Source organism: Cygnus atratus, chromosome 2 (assembly GCF_013377495.2).
Source record: "Cygnus atratus isolate AKBS03 ecotype Queensland, Australia chromosome 2, CAtr_DNAZoo_HiC_assembly, whole genome shotgun sequence".
Classification (NCBI taxonomy): domain Eukaryota; kingdom Metazoa; phylum Chordata; class Aves; order Anseriformes; family Anatidae; genus Cygnus; species Cygnus atratus.
In genome coordinates, this window is record NC_066363.1 from 105854782 (window position 1) to 105872392 (window position 17611).

The window sequence follows — 17611 nt, forward strand, 5'->3', positions numbered from 1 at the left end:
AATCTGGGCATAAACTGTTTTGTAAGATGTACAGAACTGGAAAAGCAGGGTTAGCAGTAGTAATGGCAAAAAGTAAAGAAATGTATGAGTTGATTTTTAATTTATATTAGCAGGTCAACAAGATTCCAAACAGTGGTCATGTCCTAATCACATAATAGGCATTTTAGATATTCCACATCTGCTAGCAGGCTGGCTAACTGCAGCAGTCACAGGTAACTCCTTCACACAAAGCTTTTTGTCTAAAAGTGTTATGGTAAAGAAAGGCCAAAGGGGATATCTTCTTTTCTATCTATAAAATAACTTATCAAGGTTTTATACCTTGGCAACCTCCAGGCTATGAAGAGGTAGTCTAGCTTCCTCACCTAAACCCAAGGAGCTATACAGATTCCTCACCTGTCCTCAGAACTGAGTATAGAAATAAAGCCCTAAAAAAATCTGTTAAAATCAGAATTGCATATCTAAAATGTATTAACTTCATGATTGGCAGGTACACACTGTATATTTTCAAATCATTACAATTATATTCTCTCACTAATAAAAGTTAATAGTTCAGTAAGTACATGTAACAACTTAAACTATTCATTGTGCCACTAAATCTGAATCCAAGCTATTTTAACAGTGAACCAAATTCAAACCCATAAAGCCATATTTCTCAGCCTGAACATTTAAATCTACAGAACAAAGCAGTGCAATTTCTTCTGTAAATACATGTCATCCCGTCTTGCAGATGTTAGAGAGGAGAAACAAGTTTTTCTATATGGGGACCTAGCACTACTTCTTTAATATTAAAATATTAGTACTTACATGCTAGTACTTAAATACTGGGGGAAAAAAAAAAAGAGGTATTCAAGAGGTCTGGCTGAATAAAACATATTCACATATTAAAGTGGTAACATAATAAAGGATATTAAATATTACAGACCCTCCCAACCATGTCACCCCTCAGGAGAGATGTGAAAGCTATCTTGTCTTCGCTTGACCACCCTGGTAGAGCTGGATGCTCTTGACTTTGCCAAGAATGTCAATAAAGATACTGTGATTTACACACATGGATCTTCTAGGAACTCACCCGAAATGTTTCTTGTTGTATTTGAAAGACATTCCTGTGTTGCTCACCACAAAATTGATTCAGACTTGTGTTAATCAAAATACTAAGTATCAATAAAATATGAATATGTGAGCTCCCAGTGAAAAATCCCTTATTCTGTACTTCTGGAGAGCAAAAATAGCTGCTTGTCTAAAGTTCCTTGATCATCTTCATATTTCCAGTATTCTGAAGCTTTCGTTATTACTGTATTTTGGGGGTTTTTGTTTGCCTTGAGCTAACTTTCTGTTCCAGTTGAAAATGTCATTAGAAGTAACAAATGTTTCTTTGTTGTTCTTTTTTATTTTTTTCATCCCATACAGTGTGAAAGGAGCAGATGCTGGCAACGTGATCAGACTATTTGTACCAGACATTGGGATGTTCATTGCTAGCCTGTCAATATGGCTCCTCTGCCGCAGCATGGTTCGGAAGCCAGTAACTGAGGACGCAGCACAGTGCAACACACAATTTGAAAATGAGGAAATGGTATCAAATACACATTTCTGTCTGTACAACTTAGAGCTAATAGTGAGCTTCGGTATTCTTGTCTGAGTTGTGTTCTGAAATGGTTTATGAGCATGAGATATGCTAAGTAAACTTACTTTCAGGAAACTAAACAATTGATTTTTAAGTAGAGAAACTTCTGTTAATGTCTTGAGAAAACAAAGCAGAATGTGGAAAGTGATAGATTTGCTACTGGAGTTTTTAAGTTGTTTTGAGTTAACAGATGATCACAGCAGTTGATCACAAGGTGTTTTTTCACCAGAGCTGCTGGTCAAGTCTGACAAGTTTTTTGCTACATACATTGTCCAGTTTCTTAGATAGCATCCATATTTCCAAACTTGGTATTGAAGAGTAACAGCAGCATCTGAGTGATGATCAGAAATGACTCTTAGGAGAAGAGAAGAGAGATTGTGCATTACATTTGTGGAATGAATTACCTAAAACAGTGGTTATACAAACAGTGGAGTAAGCTTGATGATAATTTTTGAGAATGGCTTAGCTGGAACTGTTGATGTACTGGTGAGAAGAAGAATGGCAGAGACACTGAATGCAGAAAATTCCACAGAAAGAGGGAAACGATCTTATAATATAAAAAGCCACAGTGGGAATTTAGCCCAGGGTGCAGAGGGATTCCCACTACTAATCTTAACATGTTTTTTATCAGACTGTCTAGCGTGCTGTGCGTCTCATCTTCTGTCTTGTTTTACGTATGGGTGGAATGCTTTTTTTTCTTTGCTCTCAAAATTCCAGTTCTAGGGGAGACAGTTAAAAGTTGCTCATTTCCAATAGAAATTGCATTTTGAAGTGAGTAGAGCATTTAGGGGATCAACTGCCCATTTTGGTGCTACTGCAGAGGGGGAAAAATCTCTCTGTGTGTTGCCATGTTGTCTGGATTGTGGTATTGCCAGAAGCTAGGCAAGTTTCTAGCACAAGACAGATCAGTGTCAGGACTGTGCTTTACATTTGGTTGCTTGTAATTCTTATGGGCTCTCCTTACATCTGAGAATTGCCTGAAGATTGCACCTTTTAACTACACACTGGAGGATATGTAGACTTTGGTGTGATCAGAAAACATGAGGTTTTGCCTTGTCTCTGGGAAGCCAGTTTTAAATGCTTTAAATCTGCTTTATCACTGGAGCTGTGCAGAATGGGTTTAGCAGCAGACCAGGATCTGGGGCTGTATCCATAAGGGCAGACACTTGAAGAGCTGAGAAATGTGGCTAATTGGCATGCTTTGTGTTCAGTCTTTCTCTCTTAAAAGAGCTACTTTTCACCAAAGTGGGCTCTGAGCGACTTTTCTGAAGACCTTGATCTCCTGGATAGAAAATGTGTTTGCACATGCATAAAACAGGAGTAATCTGATAGCAGAAACTCAAAAGAAAGACAAAAGGACATGCAGAGGTTCCTCTGGATCTAGATGATGATGTTAAAATACTCGCTTTTGGGTTAGTTCAGAGCCTAGAGTCTGGGTAGGAGAAGGGAGCTCAGTCTTCTGGAGGGGATGGGTGCTGGCTGCCAGGCTGTGTTCAATAGGCGTCTGCCTGGAATGCAAGGAAAAAACTGAGCTAACCAGCACTGATCACCCAGAACAGAGAGTAGCTTTAAATTGGATGGGTCGTAGACTCACAGCTACCTCAAGGCAATCCACTGGTGCAATTAAATGTGCCAGAATATTCCACAAAGGTAGAGTGTGTGGGAGAAGAAAGAGAAAACTTTGACTGCAAAGAAATACTTGTGCTGGGCAGATGGAAATCTGCATAAATATATTTTACTTCTTCACATCAAAACCCAGCAAATATTATTTATATTCTGTGATCTGTACGTATTATAGATTATTTAGTGAACACGGCAGCTGTGTTTAGATATAGTGGCACCAAAAATTCTTCCACTTTTTTTTTTTTAATGTAATAGTTACTGTCATGTGAGGTATTCCCCAGTGCTTTGAGAAATTCTGATCTTCACAGATGAAATGATGGATCTACATCAGAATAAACTGCTTGTTTTTTAAAAATGGAGTGAAATGGAGAGTGGAAAATTAAATACCCATTAAACACGTTTTTCCAAACTTCAGCTTTCTCTTTGTAGGTGTCTGCATATAACATCCTGGAATCTTTTCTGCCAGTTAGGAGAAGGCTACAGAAGCAGCTGAATCCGCTAGGAATTGGCAGGGCTGACTGTAAGGAACCTAATGCATATGCAGAGCATGCAGCTGAGTGTCTGAATTTGGGAAAATATTGGCATGGTATGAAATGGATCCAAATCGTGTGGGTTTTACATGATAATTTTCAATTCTTCATTGGTAAAGTCCACTGGAAAAGGCAAAAGTAATTGATCAGTTCTTTGACTTTGGCATTAGCTGGCTGTGGCTGTGTATTGCCATGGCTCTGTACTGATGCTGTAACTCCATTGAATTAGCAAACACAAAATGAGTTACAGCAATAACTGCCCTACAAACAAACGCTTCAGGAGGAGTGTTGAGCTTGGTACTGTGCCTCCAAGGGAAATAGTCCTGGGTTTATTAGACCAACTCCACAGCCAATTCCAGAGTTGAAGAGATTTTGCTGAGAGTTCCTGCCACCATTCATCAGAGATTCATGGTATGAGATTTTGTTAAGAATACATCAGCTGATTTGAGCAGTTTCAACAGAACTGTAAGAGAGGTGGCTTTTCAGATTGCCAGATGCCTAGCCACATGTAGTTCTATACGTCAAGATATCAGCGCTCTGACTTCCAAGCAAAAGCAGAGAATTTGTTGTACAACTTTCTTTTTGCATGAAATTTCTTACCCTGAGCAATTCTAAGACCTCTACGGTTTGGTGGAGCATGGAATACTTTGGAAACAGGCTAAATTAAAAAACAAATGGCAGTGTATCTACTCCTTCCAAAATTTACATATAAGAAAACATGTTAAATAATTGCTTTAGTATTTCTGAAAGTGACCTTTTCAAAGCTCTGTGTGAATCCATCACACTTCAGTTTTTAAATGGATATGCGGAAAAAAATCCTGGAGTTGAGTAGCAGTTTGTGGTTCTCGACTCTATGCTGTACTTCGTCATGGCAGTAGCCTCCAGAAACCAGCTGCAGAGCACAATGGATCGGATTGCTCACGGATTAAGATGCAACTCAAAATGAGAAAAAGTATCAGAATCTAAATTAAGGACAACAAGGATTCATTGAAAAATGGATGTCCTTCTTCATTATACTGCATCTAACTTTAAGGGAAACAGATCTCCGTCAGAAAAGTGTATTCTACAGAACAGAACTGGGGGGAGGAGGTTGGAAGGCAGTGAGAGACTCTCAATTATTTGTAAGTAACGCTATCCCAGGAATAAGCAAAGAGTGTGGTTTTAATTAACAGTGAGTCATGAAGTAGGAAGGTCTGCCAGATACCAGGCTGCAGTCCAACTCATTACCACCCCTAAATGGTTGCACACTTGGAGCAAACGTGTCTGCAGGCCTTTTTTATTAGGGCTCAGAAAATTTAAAGCAGGTGAATTCAGCTGGAGACAGGCCCGGATTGCAAATGCTGAAAAGCACAATGCCAGTCATGAGGTGTAAAAGGTGGAAGAAAATGAGAGAGAACAGTTAACTCCCAGCTGCAGCTGAAAGTATGACATTTTTGATTTGGTGCAGATGGTGGCTTATATGCCAAAATGCAGATTCAGTATATACAGTCTGATAGGTATTAGAAAGGAAGTAGCCTTTTCTCGAGACTGGATGAATTGCCTAGTAACATAAGTGACAGGGGAAAAAAAAATCCTAGTGAGATTGCGTAACTTCAGCTTTATGGGAGGTGTTGATCTTAATTGAAATAAACAGTTGTAGTCTTCAGTGCAGCTTCTTCCACAGCACTTACTGCCTTGCCTGTTCAAGCTTGTTTCTCATCCATGCTCTTCTAGAAAGTGAAGGGGACTGCTGGGTCTGGACTTTGTTCCATAATCTGAGGCTAGCATGACCCCAAAGCCTTCATCCCTCTCCTTTTTTTATGGAAGACAGGGATTTGTTTGGGATCCTAAAAAGAGGGAAAAAAAAAAAGGAAAAAAAATAGAGGAAATTGTTTTAAAAGAAACTGAATTGTGGGAAGAATGCAAGGAGAGCTTGGCTTGGACTGGAGTTGGGAGGTTCTCACTTCGGCCACAAACTTGTTTTGTGTCCTCGAGCCTATTACTTCATCTCTGCTTCTGTGTCCCTTGGCAAATAGGAACAGTCATAATGCTCAGTTTTCCAACTTTCTCTTTCTAAACAGTAGGCTGAGAGGCTAAGGCTATTTGTCCTATGCCTACATCAGGCACGCAGTACGTTGAGAACTCTCTTGATCCAGGTCTCCCAATGCGGTTGCGATATGTACAGGACAGAACAGGCAAGCTCTGAGAGCTGCACATGTTCCATGCTTTGTACAAGGACTTCAGAGTCTAGAAGTTGCCCATTTAGACAAGTATCCTTGCTGTACAGGAAGTAGCTGGTACCTTGTGGATAACCACAATAAGCAACTAAGGGATAACCCTTTTCCCCATCTCTGACATTACAATTCATCCTGATCTCTCCTAGTAAGAGACTGGCTTTAATCCTAAAACATGTGGTTTCATATCCCTTCCAAAAATTTTGTTGTTAATTATAGCTACTCTGGATAATCTTGTTAAACATATAATTATCCAGTCCCTTTTAAAACGTCATTAATTTCTTGGCTTTGGTAGCGTCATGAAGCAAAGACTTCCACAATTTAATAACTTCTCTCAGATTTTATTTTAAACTTAACACCCTTTAATTTTATGGAACATCCCTTGTATTACATGTTGTAAAACAAGGTGAGATGGTATAAGAAAAATTAAGTTATTTATTATCTGAAATATTTTTTTCTTTAAAAGGTAAGCAATCCCTGTACTTTTTTTCCATTTCTTTGGTCATTTTCATTATTTTTTCTCTGAAACAGCTATAGTTCTGCAATATCCTCTTGAGCTACAGGGAATATCAATGCCTGAGCATTACAGGCAAGGTTTATTGTTGATCTGAATGATGGTATTATTTCATTCTTTGTTAGACTCAGAGACTGTTAGATTGGGTGAATCTACTAGTGCATCATCTACCTGGACATCCTGTGTAATATGGAGAACTAGTTCAGACTAGGGCACAATTCTGAGAAAGATCTGATATCCTATTCCTTGTAGTTGCTGATGTCTCACTCTTTTTTGTGCCTGCAGGTCTGGTGTCCTTTGAACTTTTTACAGTGGGGCCCATTACCCTGTCTAGATGATCATCCTCTTTTCCTGGGATGAGAATAGTTTTCCTGAGATTATTTATTGCTTTGTATTTATCTTCATCTAACTGTATTTTACCAGAATCAAACATTCACCTGGCTTGATTAGCTCTCAGTGATGTGGAGCCCTCTGTCCATGACTTCCCTACATCCCTACATCTGCTACATCTGCTCCTTCACTATTTGCTTTTCTTCAGGGACAGTAAATAAGCATTCCAGCTATTGCAGAAAATGCTACAAGTGACAAAGAGGGGAAAAAATTTTTTTTAGATAGGAAAGGAACTTCTTGGATTGTTTTAGCTTACTGATGACACCTTATTTTTTATTTTTTTCTCTTTACCTTGTCTTTTTTTTCTTTTTCATTGGCATCTCTATTTAGTACAGCATTTGCTCACCTTTTCTAATAAAAATTATAAATATAATAATAATAAAATATTATTATAAATGTTATAGACAGTATATTTCTTTAGTTTTGACCTCTGGAGGACTGGTCCAGACCCAGCTAGTCTTAGTGTGCTTTGAACGTGGTGTGAGTAAGATTTAATACCTTATTTCTGTGGTTTAAAGACAGTAGGTGAGGTTCCCTTATCGCTATGCTTGCAGTGTTTGTAGTAGTGAAGTTTGCCAGACCTTACCCAGCTGCCTCCCTCAGTAACGACTCAAATGCATCTTATCTTAACGGGGGTCAAAAGTTTACAAGTTACATTAGCTTCTTGTTTGATGCACGTGTCTTTGGATAAGTCTTAACACAAATATGCAATTACACTACAACAGTGCCTCAGCTACATAATGTTGTATCGTGCAATATGTTATGTTTTACCAAATGCTGTTAGCCTGTTCAGCATGAAACTTGTCCTGTTTAGCATGCACCTGTCCTGGTTTGGTTAGAAATAGGACAGATGCGTGATGAAATTCTTCCTGTGGCAGCTCTTCACTGGGCTTACTGGTTTACCCTCCTAACAGTCCTCAGTTCTGAGTTTTTAGGTACAATGCTGTCAGCCAGGAGAGCAAGATACTGGAATATTGTTTCCTTTGGACAGTGTAAGTGATGAATAACACAGTTCAAGAAGGGATCTGAATTCACTCTCCTAGTGTTTCAGGCAGTTGTATCATACAATTCCCTCTGGAAGGCAGGAAGCACCATCTTGAACACAGAGCAGTTTTTCTTCATCCCATTGCTCTTGGCACAGTCATGTTCTGTAATTTTGTTTTTCTGGTGGTTAGAAAACCTCTAATTTAGGCTGTACATTTATTCATAACTGCATTACAACCCTTTTAGTTCATGTGCTCTTTTGATTCAATATATTCTTTCCTTCTCCAGCATTTATTTCCCTGATATTTTGGGAGAAAAGATGTATTTTTTTGATGCTTGTTTTGCAAGATGAAAGAAGTCAAGCAATTTTGGATCCTGTTGTAGGTTAGATATTCCATTCTCCTGTTCATTCCGGTAATCTGTGGTTCTATGGAGCAGCACAGGAGAAGTACCCAGGCTACATCTATAAGAGCTGAGGCAATACTGCAATAACCACAGCACTCCAGTCGGGCTATTTATTGTGCTTCTCAGCAAGATGGATAATGGTACAAAGTGTATATTTCTTGGTCCAGGAATTACTGCATATGGGTGCTATGCAGCTTCACATACCTGCAGTAGCTCATTTAGGGTTCATACTGAATTGTGCCTTGTAGTCATAACCCGAGTCTTCCTATTTCGTTTTCACTAAAACACCATGTTTAATCTTCTCAGGCCAAACCACTAAATTCTGCCTGTGAGTTCCCCTCTCTTTTGCATTTGGCTTATACACCTAACAGCTTTTTGAAGCTGAGATGTGAAACTGTATTTCCATATTTGCCAAGTGAATCTTGTGCTGAAATCACTTGATGTTTGCTCAGGTGCGGTAGGTACATTGGGAAGTGAAATAATCTTTGGTCCTCTCAGTACAATATCTATTGTATAAAGGATTTAATGAGTTGTCTTCCTGTTATCCTGCTTCAGAGCTATGGTCGTCTTTTTTTTTTTTTTCTCATTTCCTCTGAATCTCTAAATGACACTGTCCCTATGTGCTTCCAGTAAATACCCTGATCATTTTTTTGTAATGAATGACTTTCCCAAAAGAGATTTTACTATTGCAATGCATGTCCATCATTACTATTAAACCCCACAAAGACGTTGGAAGTTATTTTTGATGGCACAGCCCTGTCAATTTTATATAGTCCTATGTAGACTGTAAACCCAAGATTTAGCATGCTTTAGATCAGTTATAAAATTCTTCATTAAGATTATAGGACTTAATTTAGGACTTTTCAGTGTAATATAACTTTTAGAATACCATTCAAATTCCAAAATGCCTCTCTTATTACTTAACACCTACCAAAATGCTTATTGCAATTGTCTCACATTTGATTAGTTCTGCTCATTTAGCAGATTTTTCCCCTGAAGTTACTCAGTGAAGTACTGACTGAGTGTAGACTGCTGAGTTCTGAGAGTGGTTTTCTTCTTCTGCCTGGGCTTGTGGTCCACAGCCCTCCCTCCTCTATGCATGTGTAGGGGAAGGTTCTGTAGATCCATCTGAGCTTGCTTTGAGCACTTCTTCTTGAAGAAGATCCTCTTGCTGGGCAGCCCCATTTCTACAATTCCCCAGTTGAATGACATGGAAATTATCAGTATGAAAGATTTTGTATCTATTCTATGGTTGAAAAAGCAGGCGGGCTCCACTCGTCACACGTTGATGCTTCAGCAGGACTGTGGAGTTCCCCACTTTCTTGCAAAATTAGAAATTCGATAAATGGTTACCTAAGTGTGGTTTAGTATTGACTGCAGGTTAAACCTCCAGTCGTTTATATCCCATTAGGGTTTGCAGTTCCTTTGATGGTAAAATAAATAGCACTTAAATTTCTGTTTCCAGACTCATAGCTGGGTCTGTCTAGAGAATATTATGTTATTCTGATTAATTTTTCTATATGCATTTTTAGGGTATATTTAGAGGTGCTGCTCCTACTACTAGTTAGGTAATGAATTCCTCCTAGTCCTGTAACTATCTCATTTCTAAAAATATATATTTAAGAGCTTTTTGGATACAAAAAGGCTTTTTGAGCAAGCTTAAAAGTAGGAACTGAGCCATGTTCTGATATGGTCCATCTCAACTGAGTGCACCAGCTTAGGCACTGTGGAGGAAATTGGACTAAAACCATGTGATAGTAGAGAGACAGTCTATTCCTATAGCTCTTCTGGCACTAACATGGTTGAATCATATAGCTTGTCTCAGGTGATTCCTAAACCCAGCAGTTCAATATGTTACATTTTTATTTTTAATAAAGGGGAAGTCCAGAAGATTGGTCACAGTAACAGCTTGAATGGCTTATAAAAGATGTCGAATAAAGTGTTTCTGTGCTACTCTGTCACAGGTACAGAATAAAAATACCATCTCTAGTTAAAGGTGACAAAATAGTTACAAGGTAAGGCTGCTGCAGAGGGGGCCGAGGAAGGAACAGGCTCCAGAAAGCGTCTGCTTGCTGGGGTGAGCTCTGCAGCCTTGATGGTAATGTGGAGGCAGCACGAGTGTGCTTAAATCAGCGAGCTCCCACCCTGCTCTTCCAGAGCTGTTTTCAGGCTCTCCCTCACAGAGGCTCTGTGCAGAGTGCAGCCGCAGGACGGGCAGGCTGCCTTGGGAGCAAGGGGTTGTCAGCACTAGGGGCGCTGCTGGGATGCGAGGTTTCTGCCATCTCAGGTACTGCTGCCTATGGTGGTTTAACCTGGCAGGTAGCTCAGCACCATGCAGCTCCCCTCCAGTGGGGTAGGGGAAAGAATCAAAAAGAGGTAAAAGTGTGAGAACTCATGTCAACGACAGTTTAATAAGAGAGGGAAGAAAATAAGAATTAAAAAAAAAAAAAGACAAGTGATAGACAACATGATTGCTCAGCTCTCAACAACTGATGCCCAGCCACTCCCCAGGCAATGGTAGCTTCCCTGGCCAAATCCACCCCCGGTTTTATTGTTCAGCATGACCTCACACAGTATGGGACATCCCCTTGGCCAGCCTGGGCCAGCTGTCCTGGTTGTATCCCCCCACAGCTCCTGGTACACCCCCAGCCTCCTCGCTGGTGGGGCAGCACAAGGAGCAGAAAGGTCCTTGGCTCTGTGCGAGCACTGCTCTGCAGCAACTGGAACATCCCTCTGTTATCAACACCGTTTTCATCAAAAATCCAAAACATGGCACTGTACCAGCTACTAGGAAGAAAATTAACTGTATTCTAGCTGAAACCAGGACACTACTACACACATAATTGCAGGTTGCATTTCTGCTGCCCGTGATCCGGACATTGGAAAAAAAAAAAGTAATCTCAACATTGACTTGGATAATGAGGCTCAAGCCTGCATCTCTCTATAGCTTTTCAAGTGCCCACATAATATACACATAAATTGAGCTGACACAGCAGAATCCATTTAACAATTGTTAAAAGTTCTGGAAGCAACACGTTAAAAAAAAAAAAAAAAGTTGGCAGAGTTCACCTAACTGTACATTTTTCTCAGCCTTATTTTTCATTTTCACACTCCTCTCTGTTTATTTCCTGGTACTGGCTAGGAGGAAATGTCAAAATACTGCAAAAGAAGCTATTTGTACAGCATTTATCAGCCAACTGGAAGGAGGAAGCACCTGAACTCTCATGAGAACTTACTCTTGTGAGCTTAGCAGTGCATGCTTGAAAGGTGCTGATAATTAATGCAGTGCATTCACAGCCGTGCAATTTGCATTCATTTGGAGAGACTTGTGTATCCTTAGTTAGTTTTTGTTGCTCGTTTGGATTTTTGAAGCATTGCATTCTTTTCCTTTCTAGAATTGTAAAGTCAATAAGAAAGCGAATTTGTGTTTACAGACACAATAGCAGTAAACACAGGTACAAAGCAAGGAATGTTCTGAAGCAAGAATGGGCTTTTGGTTGGAGTTAGAGCTTCCTGTTAGTAAATATATCTCTGGGACTAGAGGATATCTTTATGTAGCAGTGTTTATACTGTACCAGATGAAACATGTAAAAGTTGGATGTTAATAAACCAGCCCCCAAAGTAGCTAATGGACATTCTGGCCCTGGCCGCAATAGTGGCTGCCGTAGCTGCCACAGAGGCGATACTGTTTCCTTGCCTGTGCTCTATCTCAATTTGGCAGTTTAAAAAAATGTTTTACAATAAATACTCCTGGGACTTGCACACGATTGCTGAAAAACCTAAACTGCATTTAGACTGTTTATAAAAAGTCCTGGGGCCCTGCTCTGCAGAGCAAAGGTCATGGAAACACATGTTTATGACTTCACAAATGCTCTATACTCCTTGAATGGAGAAGTTTATTTGATTTAATCAGCATCCACAGGGATCCTGTAATTGCATAATAAGTAATTTATTATGGAAGTAAAAGTATTTTTCTAACTGTAGCCTATGTAGCATGGGTTTGTAGCTTTGGACTAATCCACGTAGTAAAAAGAGCTTTGCAAAACAGCCTGACTGGAGTAATGGTGTTCTGTGATGAGCGTGTACTTGCATGGCTATTTAATCATCAGAAAGTGTTAAAACAACAGGCACATTATCACCATGCTGGATGTAAAAGCTGTTCACTGTTTGCCTGCCATTGGCAATTTGAAGTGTTCAATGTGAAAAGCTGGAAAGCCATCGCAAGCTAATCCAGTTGGTTGGTGGTGGATATGAGACCGGGGGAATCCAAAGTTTGTCTTTTTGATATACATTGGAACATGGCCTTTCAGCTGCTTCAGAAAAGGAACACAGCCTTCCGGATACTTCACTTCACCTTGGATACCAAATTGCAAAGGGATATGTTTGTATACAAAAAGCGAAGCCCATAGTTGTTTAGCTCTCAAAGTCTTTTCACTGAAAATGAATGGCATGAATAAGACCACTGCGAGACAGAATAAGGGTAAGGACATCCTTAAAAGCACTTATGGATAGCAAACAGAGATGCAGAAACTGACCAAGTTTGTTAGCAGAAGCTAACCCCCTAATTTGTGCCCATTGCCTCTTGTGGTGCCCAGTAACCATACAAGAGGCAGCGGGCACAGGCTCTCAGCACCAGGCCGCACTTGTGTGCTGTGCGGGTGGCCGAGCACTGGCACAGGCTGCCCAGAGAGGCCGTGGGGTCTCCTCATGGAGACCTTCAGAAGCCGCCTGGACGTGGTGCTGGGTACCCTGCTCTGGGTGGCCCTGCTGGGTCAGGGGGCTGGGACAGGTGGCCCCCAGAGGGCCTGGCCAGCCTCACCAAACTCATCAACTTTCAAGCTTTTAGCTATGCTTCCTCATATGAAAAGGAAAGTTTAGACCATCATCTCCTTCTGAGCAGTATCCTAGTTGAGTGAAGTAGTCTCCCTCCTAGTGCCTTTCCCTGGGCATGCTGTGTCATGTATGTCAATACCAGATTATTAATATTGAACTGTTAAGACAAAATGTAGCCTAAAGATCCTTCTGATCAACGAAACAAGAGTGATTAGTCCTGTCAAGTAAAAAAAATATGATCCTTTTTATCATGATATGAAAATCTAAAAAAAAAAATAATGATGACAGCAAGGTGTGAAATTCACCTTTCGGCACCTGCGATGAGGGGGAAAATACAGTAAAAGTTAAAGTCCCAGCTTTCATTGGGCTGTTTTTACATGATTTTCTTACTTCTCTGTCCTCTTATTTATTTTGAACTTTGAAAGTATAGTGTTTTTTCCTCCAATTTAGACTTGAAAATATTTTAATTTTGTTACATTATTCCCTCAAGAACTTTTTCTACTTCCATATGGATAATATATTTTTATTTTCTGTTGTGACTCTTCAGACTTTTATGTCTTGTTCCTGCATATGTATAGTGCTATCTCAGCAATTTAGACAGAACTCCTATTCACCTTAAGCTGTAGAAAATGTGTGATTCTTATCTTCATGTTCAGTATAGATTCATGATATTTATACAGATACCTGTCCTCAAAATCTCCCTTGGAATATCTTATTTATTTTGAAATTATTCCTTTCACGTTATTTTAAGGAATTACACGTTTTAGTGCCTGCTGTCTTTAGGACATTGAAAGCACTAGCTGAGGAAACAATGGTCTCCTTCACACAGGTCCTGTGTATAGCTGGAGAGCTGTTTCATAACTTCTAAATACCCAGCAATCCCACTGATTCTCTTTGGTTTGGGGTGTGAATACTGTTGAAAGTTTCACAGTTTACTGGAAAAATATTAAGCTAAAGGCACAGAGCAGTAGAGCCAGTCCAGGAAGAGCAGGACTGAGTGTAAGAGGACTAGGTGAGGAGCAGATTTATCTAGTAATTCCAGCCTAAGAAGAAGTGATCATTACTTTTGCCCTTCTCACTAAAACAGCTGTGGTAGAATTGAGAACAGTGTCTATCATTCAGACTACTGTCGCCATTGTTTCTGACTATTTAAGTAGCTCCTGTCTAAACAGGAGCTCAGAAAGGAGCTGCAACAATGAACAGACTGTAAACTTCTTTGTGCTGCATGTCCTGAAATGTGTATAGTTAGTGAAATAGCCAGTTATGTCCAAGAGAAAGGTAGATTTCCCAGATCAGCCCTACTGTTTTTAATATATATTTCGTTGTCTGTAAAATAGATGCTCTTGAGAATGAGCGGGCTTTTTCTGGGCATTCACAACATTGTTAATGCTCCAAAGTAGAAGGAGAAAGTTGGCACCAAGCTTAGAGGTGAAATAAAGGAGCCCAGAGAGAATTTTATTCCCTTTGGGAATCTACATAACGAAATGGTACTGAAGAATTTGGTTGAGTTAAGCAGGCTTAGAGTTCAGCTATTCCTACTGCAATCTTATCTGTCAGTGTGGAATATTTTGCTGCCAGAAGTCACCAATAAATATAACATTGCTATTCTAATGAAAAATATCAATAATCTCTCTTTCTCACTTTCACACACAAAGATACTGCTTGGCCAGAACATTAGCTAATATAAATTCAGATTAGTGCCAAAGAAGCTATGATGTATTACAGAGTGAGATTCTGGCTCAAAACTATTGCATTTATATATATTTATATATGTTTTTATATATGTATATATGTATATGTGCCCCTTTGTGCCCCTGTGAATGACTAATATTTCCATAAATGGTATCTCTGGGTGGGCCTCCTGCTAATCCTGGTGATTCTCACAGTGGGTTGATGATTTAGTCTGCATCACTCAAGCTCTGTATGTCTTCTGGTTTCCAAGATACGATGGAGACTTGATGGTGAAGGCCACTGCCAAATCCGAACAAACTGCTCAAGTATGAGAGACCTTTTCCCATTTCCTTCTTTTCCTTTTTCCATTGTGCAGTTCTAAGCCACTGGTCTCATTTCCCATGCTAAGTTGTTGCAGATCACTCAAGCTTTCACTGCTTCTCTCTTGTTGACTTTTTCTCCTGTTTTTTCAACATCAGCCAACCTCATCATTTCTCATTCTTTCCCTGAGTCTCTGCTGGATATAGTTTTTCTCTCCCAGCCTGCCCTTCTGTCACCCATGAGCTATCTAACCATTTATCTCAGCCCTTGTTGTTCTGTCTCAGATCACTCACACTCAGATTTTGCGTTAAAAGTCTGAGAAAGGGTTGAAAAGTTAGGTTAGTTTAGGAGCATCAACCAGAAGGGCACTTTTGGTGAGTGTATGAAGCTTATACCCAAAGCCATTGACCCAAAGAGGAGTTTGAGATTATAGATTGCAAGATGGAAAGAAAGCTGAGCAAACCAGATCAGATTTCATATGGAAATGAACATGCAGCCTGTTGTGCATGTGTAGGAAGACTGAAGTCTTTCTCAGAGACAACTCTTAACATCCTTTTCTCTTGAGACAGATCTGAAGTGGGAGCCATCAATGTACAACTCTAGCTCCAGTACATCTTTCATAATTCTCTTGTTCCTTACATATAGTCAAAGACTATAAGAAGACTTCATTGTTAAGTAATATATATATATATATATAATGTCGTATCTCTTTTTGTCTCTTTCTCTTGCATTCTCTCTTTTTTTATCCCTCCTTATTTAGGCTGTAAGAGAAAAGTTGGAGCCAGATGATGCTTTGATGTATGAAGAAGATCTGGATGATGAAGACGGTGTTGAAGCAGAATTTGAGGAAACGATGAAATTAAAACTGCTGCGTAGAATCGCCTCCCTAGCATCCAAACTGAGGGAGTTTATTGGCAACATGATAACCACCACTGGAAAAGTTGTTGTTACAATTTTACTTGGTTCAGCAGGTTGGTGCATTTGAAAAATTTCCTCCAGAGCCCATTAGACTATGCATTTAACAAATGAGTTTTCAGCGCTTTGGCACCTGCGGGAATAACAATGGAAATTTTTAAGGGAAAAGAAATTGCTGCTGATTTTATTTAAATTAACTTTTTGGCAGGCATTGGAATACGCTGAATTGCTTATTTTTTTTTAATGCTACTACTACTACGTGGACCTATCATTCCATATATGACTTTTACATTTTCTGTTATAACCAAATGGTGAGTGGTTGCATATTATAAGTGACAATAACATGAATTTATAGGTTTGGTACTGTCAGTTCCAAGTGTAAAAAGGAACTGTATTCGCATAGCCTTTAAAAAAAAGAGAGAATGAAAGAGAGAGAGAAAGGGAGAAAGAAAGAGAGAGAGAGAAAGAGAAAGAGAGAAAGAGAAGGAAGGAAGGATGGAAAGAAAAAGAAAGAAGGAAAGAAGTGATTAATAGGTGAACCACGATGTGTAACGAAAGTGATATCAGACTTCACAATGGTTTTTGATGTGACTTTAATGTTGGTTGGTAGAAGTAGCTTTTTTGATATGATACAGTAACATTGTATATAACATTTTCTTTAGTAATACATAATCAGCTACAGAAATAAATGAAGTACACAAAATTATTGTTGTAGTAAATTAATTGAAAATATGTTCCTGCAGTTGTAAATTAGCATTTATCTGCCTACTGTGATGTTTGAACAGGATCCCTACATATGAAGTATAAGTGTATACGTAACACAGAAGTATGCTAGAATATAAAATATAAAAAGGTGGTATACAAGTGTTTTAGATGACAAGGACAGGACTGATGTGGATTTTTTGGTAAGGCAGGCTCTTTCACTAATGCAAACTCATCTGACAGCCCTAAATGTAGCCAAATTCAAAGTAATAAATCTAAAAAGGGGAAAAAATAGGCTATGTGGATCACTGTAGAGAGTGACATCAGGCAAGGGAGATGCCATGAAAAAGGATGGCTGACAGGTATAGGCAAATGAAAATTATTTCAGTGCCTTTCTGAAGTTGCATGAGTATAAACAAAACGTAACCCATGGAGGACGAAGCAGAAGTATCACACAGAAGTGGTAGGAGGCATTTTCTTCAGGGTGGCATTGGGCAGCTTGTCTGCGTAATTCCAAAACACACTGAGGACTGGGAGGTGTTCAAAGGAAAGTTACAAAAAGGGCTTGAGGTCTGGGAAGCCTATGTTCCAGAGAGAGACCTCAAGCTTAATTAGTTAAATACTTCCTTATTCACTGTGCCAAGAAAAAAAAAACATATATATATATATGAATGATGGTTTGATTGCAGTCTGAAAGTACTGACAAGGGTACAAAGAACTTACATATTTGTGGCAGACATTTAATCTAGCAGAAGTTATAATATGATCCAATATTTAAAAGAATTTGAGACCGGAAATAAATTTTGAATTTTTCACAGCCAGAGTAATTTGCCATATAAACAACTTATTTATGGATATTGCATATTCTCCTTCTCCTAAAGTGTTTAAA

The 17611-nt window shown here is 39.3% G+C and overlaps 1 protein-coding gene across 1 annotated transcript in view; it reads left to right on the top strand.

Moving 5' to 3' along the window:
• PIEZO2 (piezo type mechanosensitive ion channel component 2) overlaps nucleotides 1-17611 on the top strand; it is a 334423-nt gene that overhangs the window by 192139 nt on the left and 124673 nt on the right. Inside the window, exons 6-7 of the mRNA XM_050708773.1 lie at nucleotides 1408-1570; nucleotides 15866-16076. Of these exons, the coding sequence (XP_050564730.1) occupies nucleotides 1408-1570; nucleotides 15866-16076 (374 nt within the window). The remainder of the gene's footprint in view (nucleotides 1-1407; nucleotides 1571-15865; nucleotides 16077-17611) is intronic.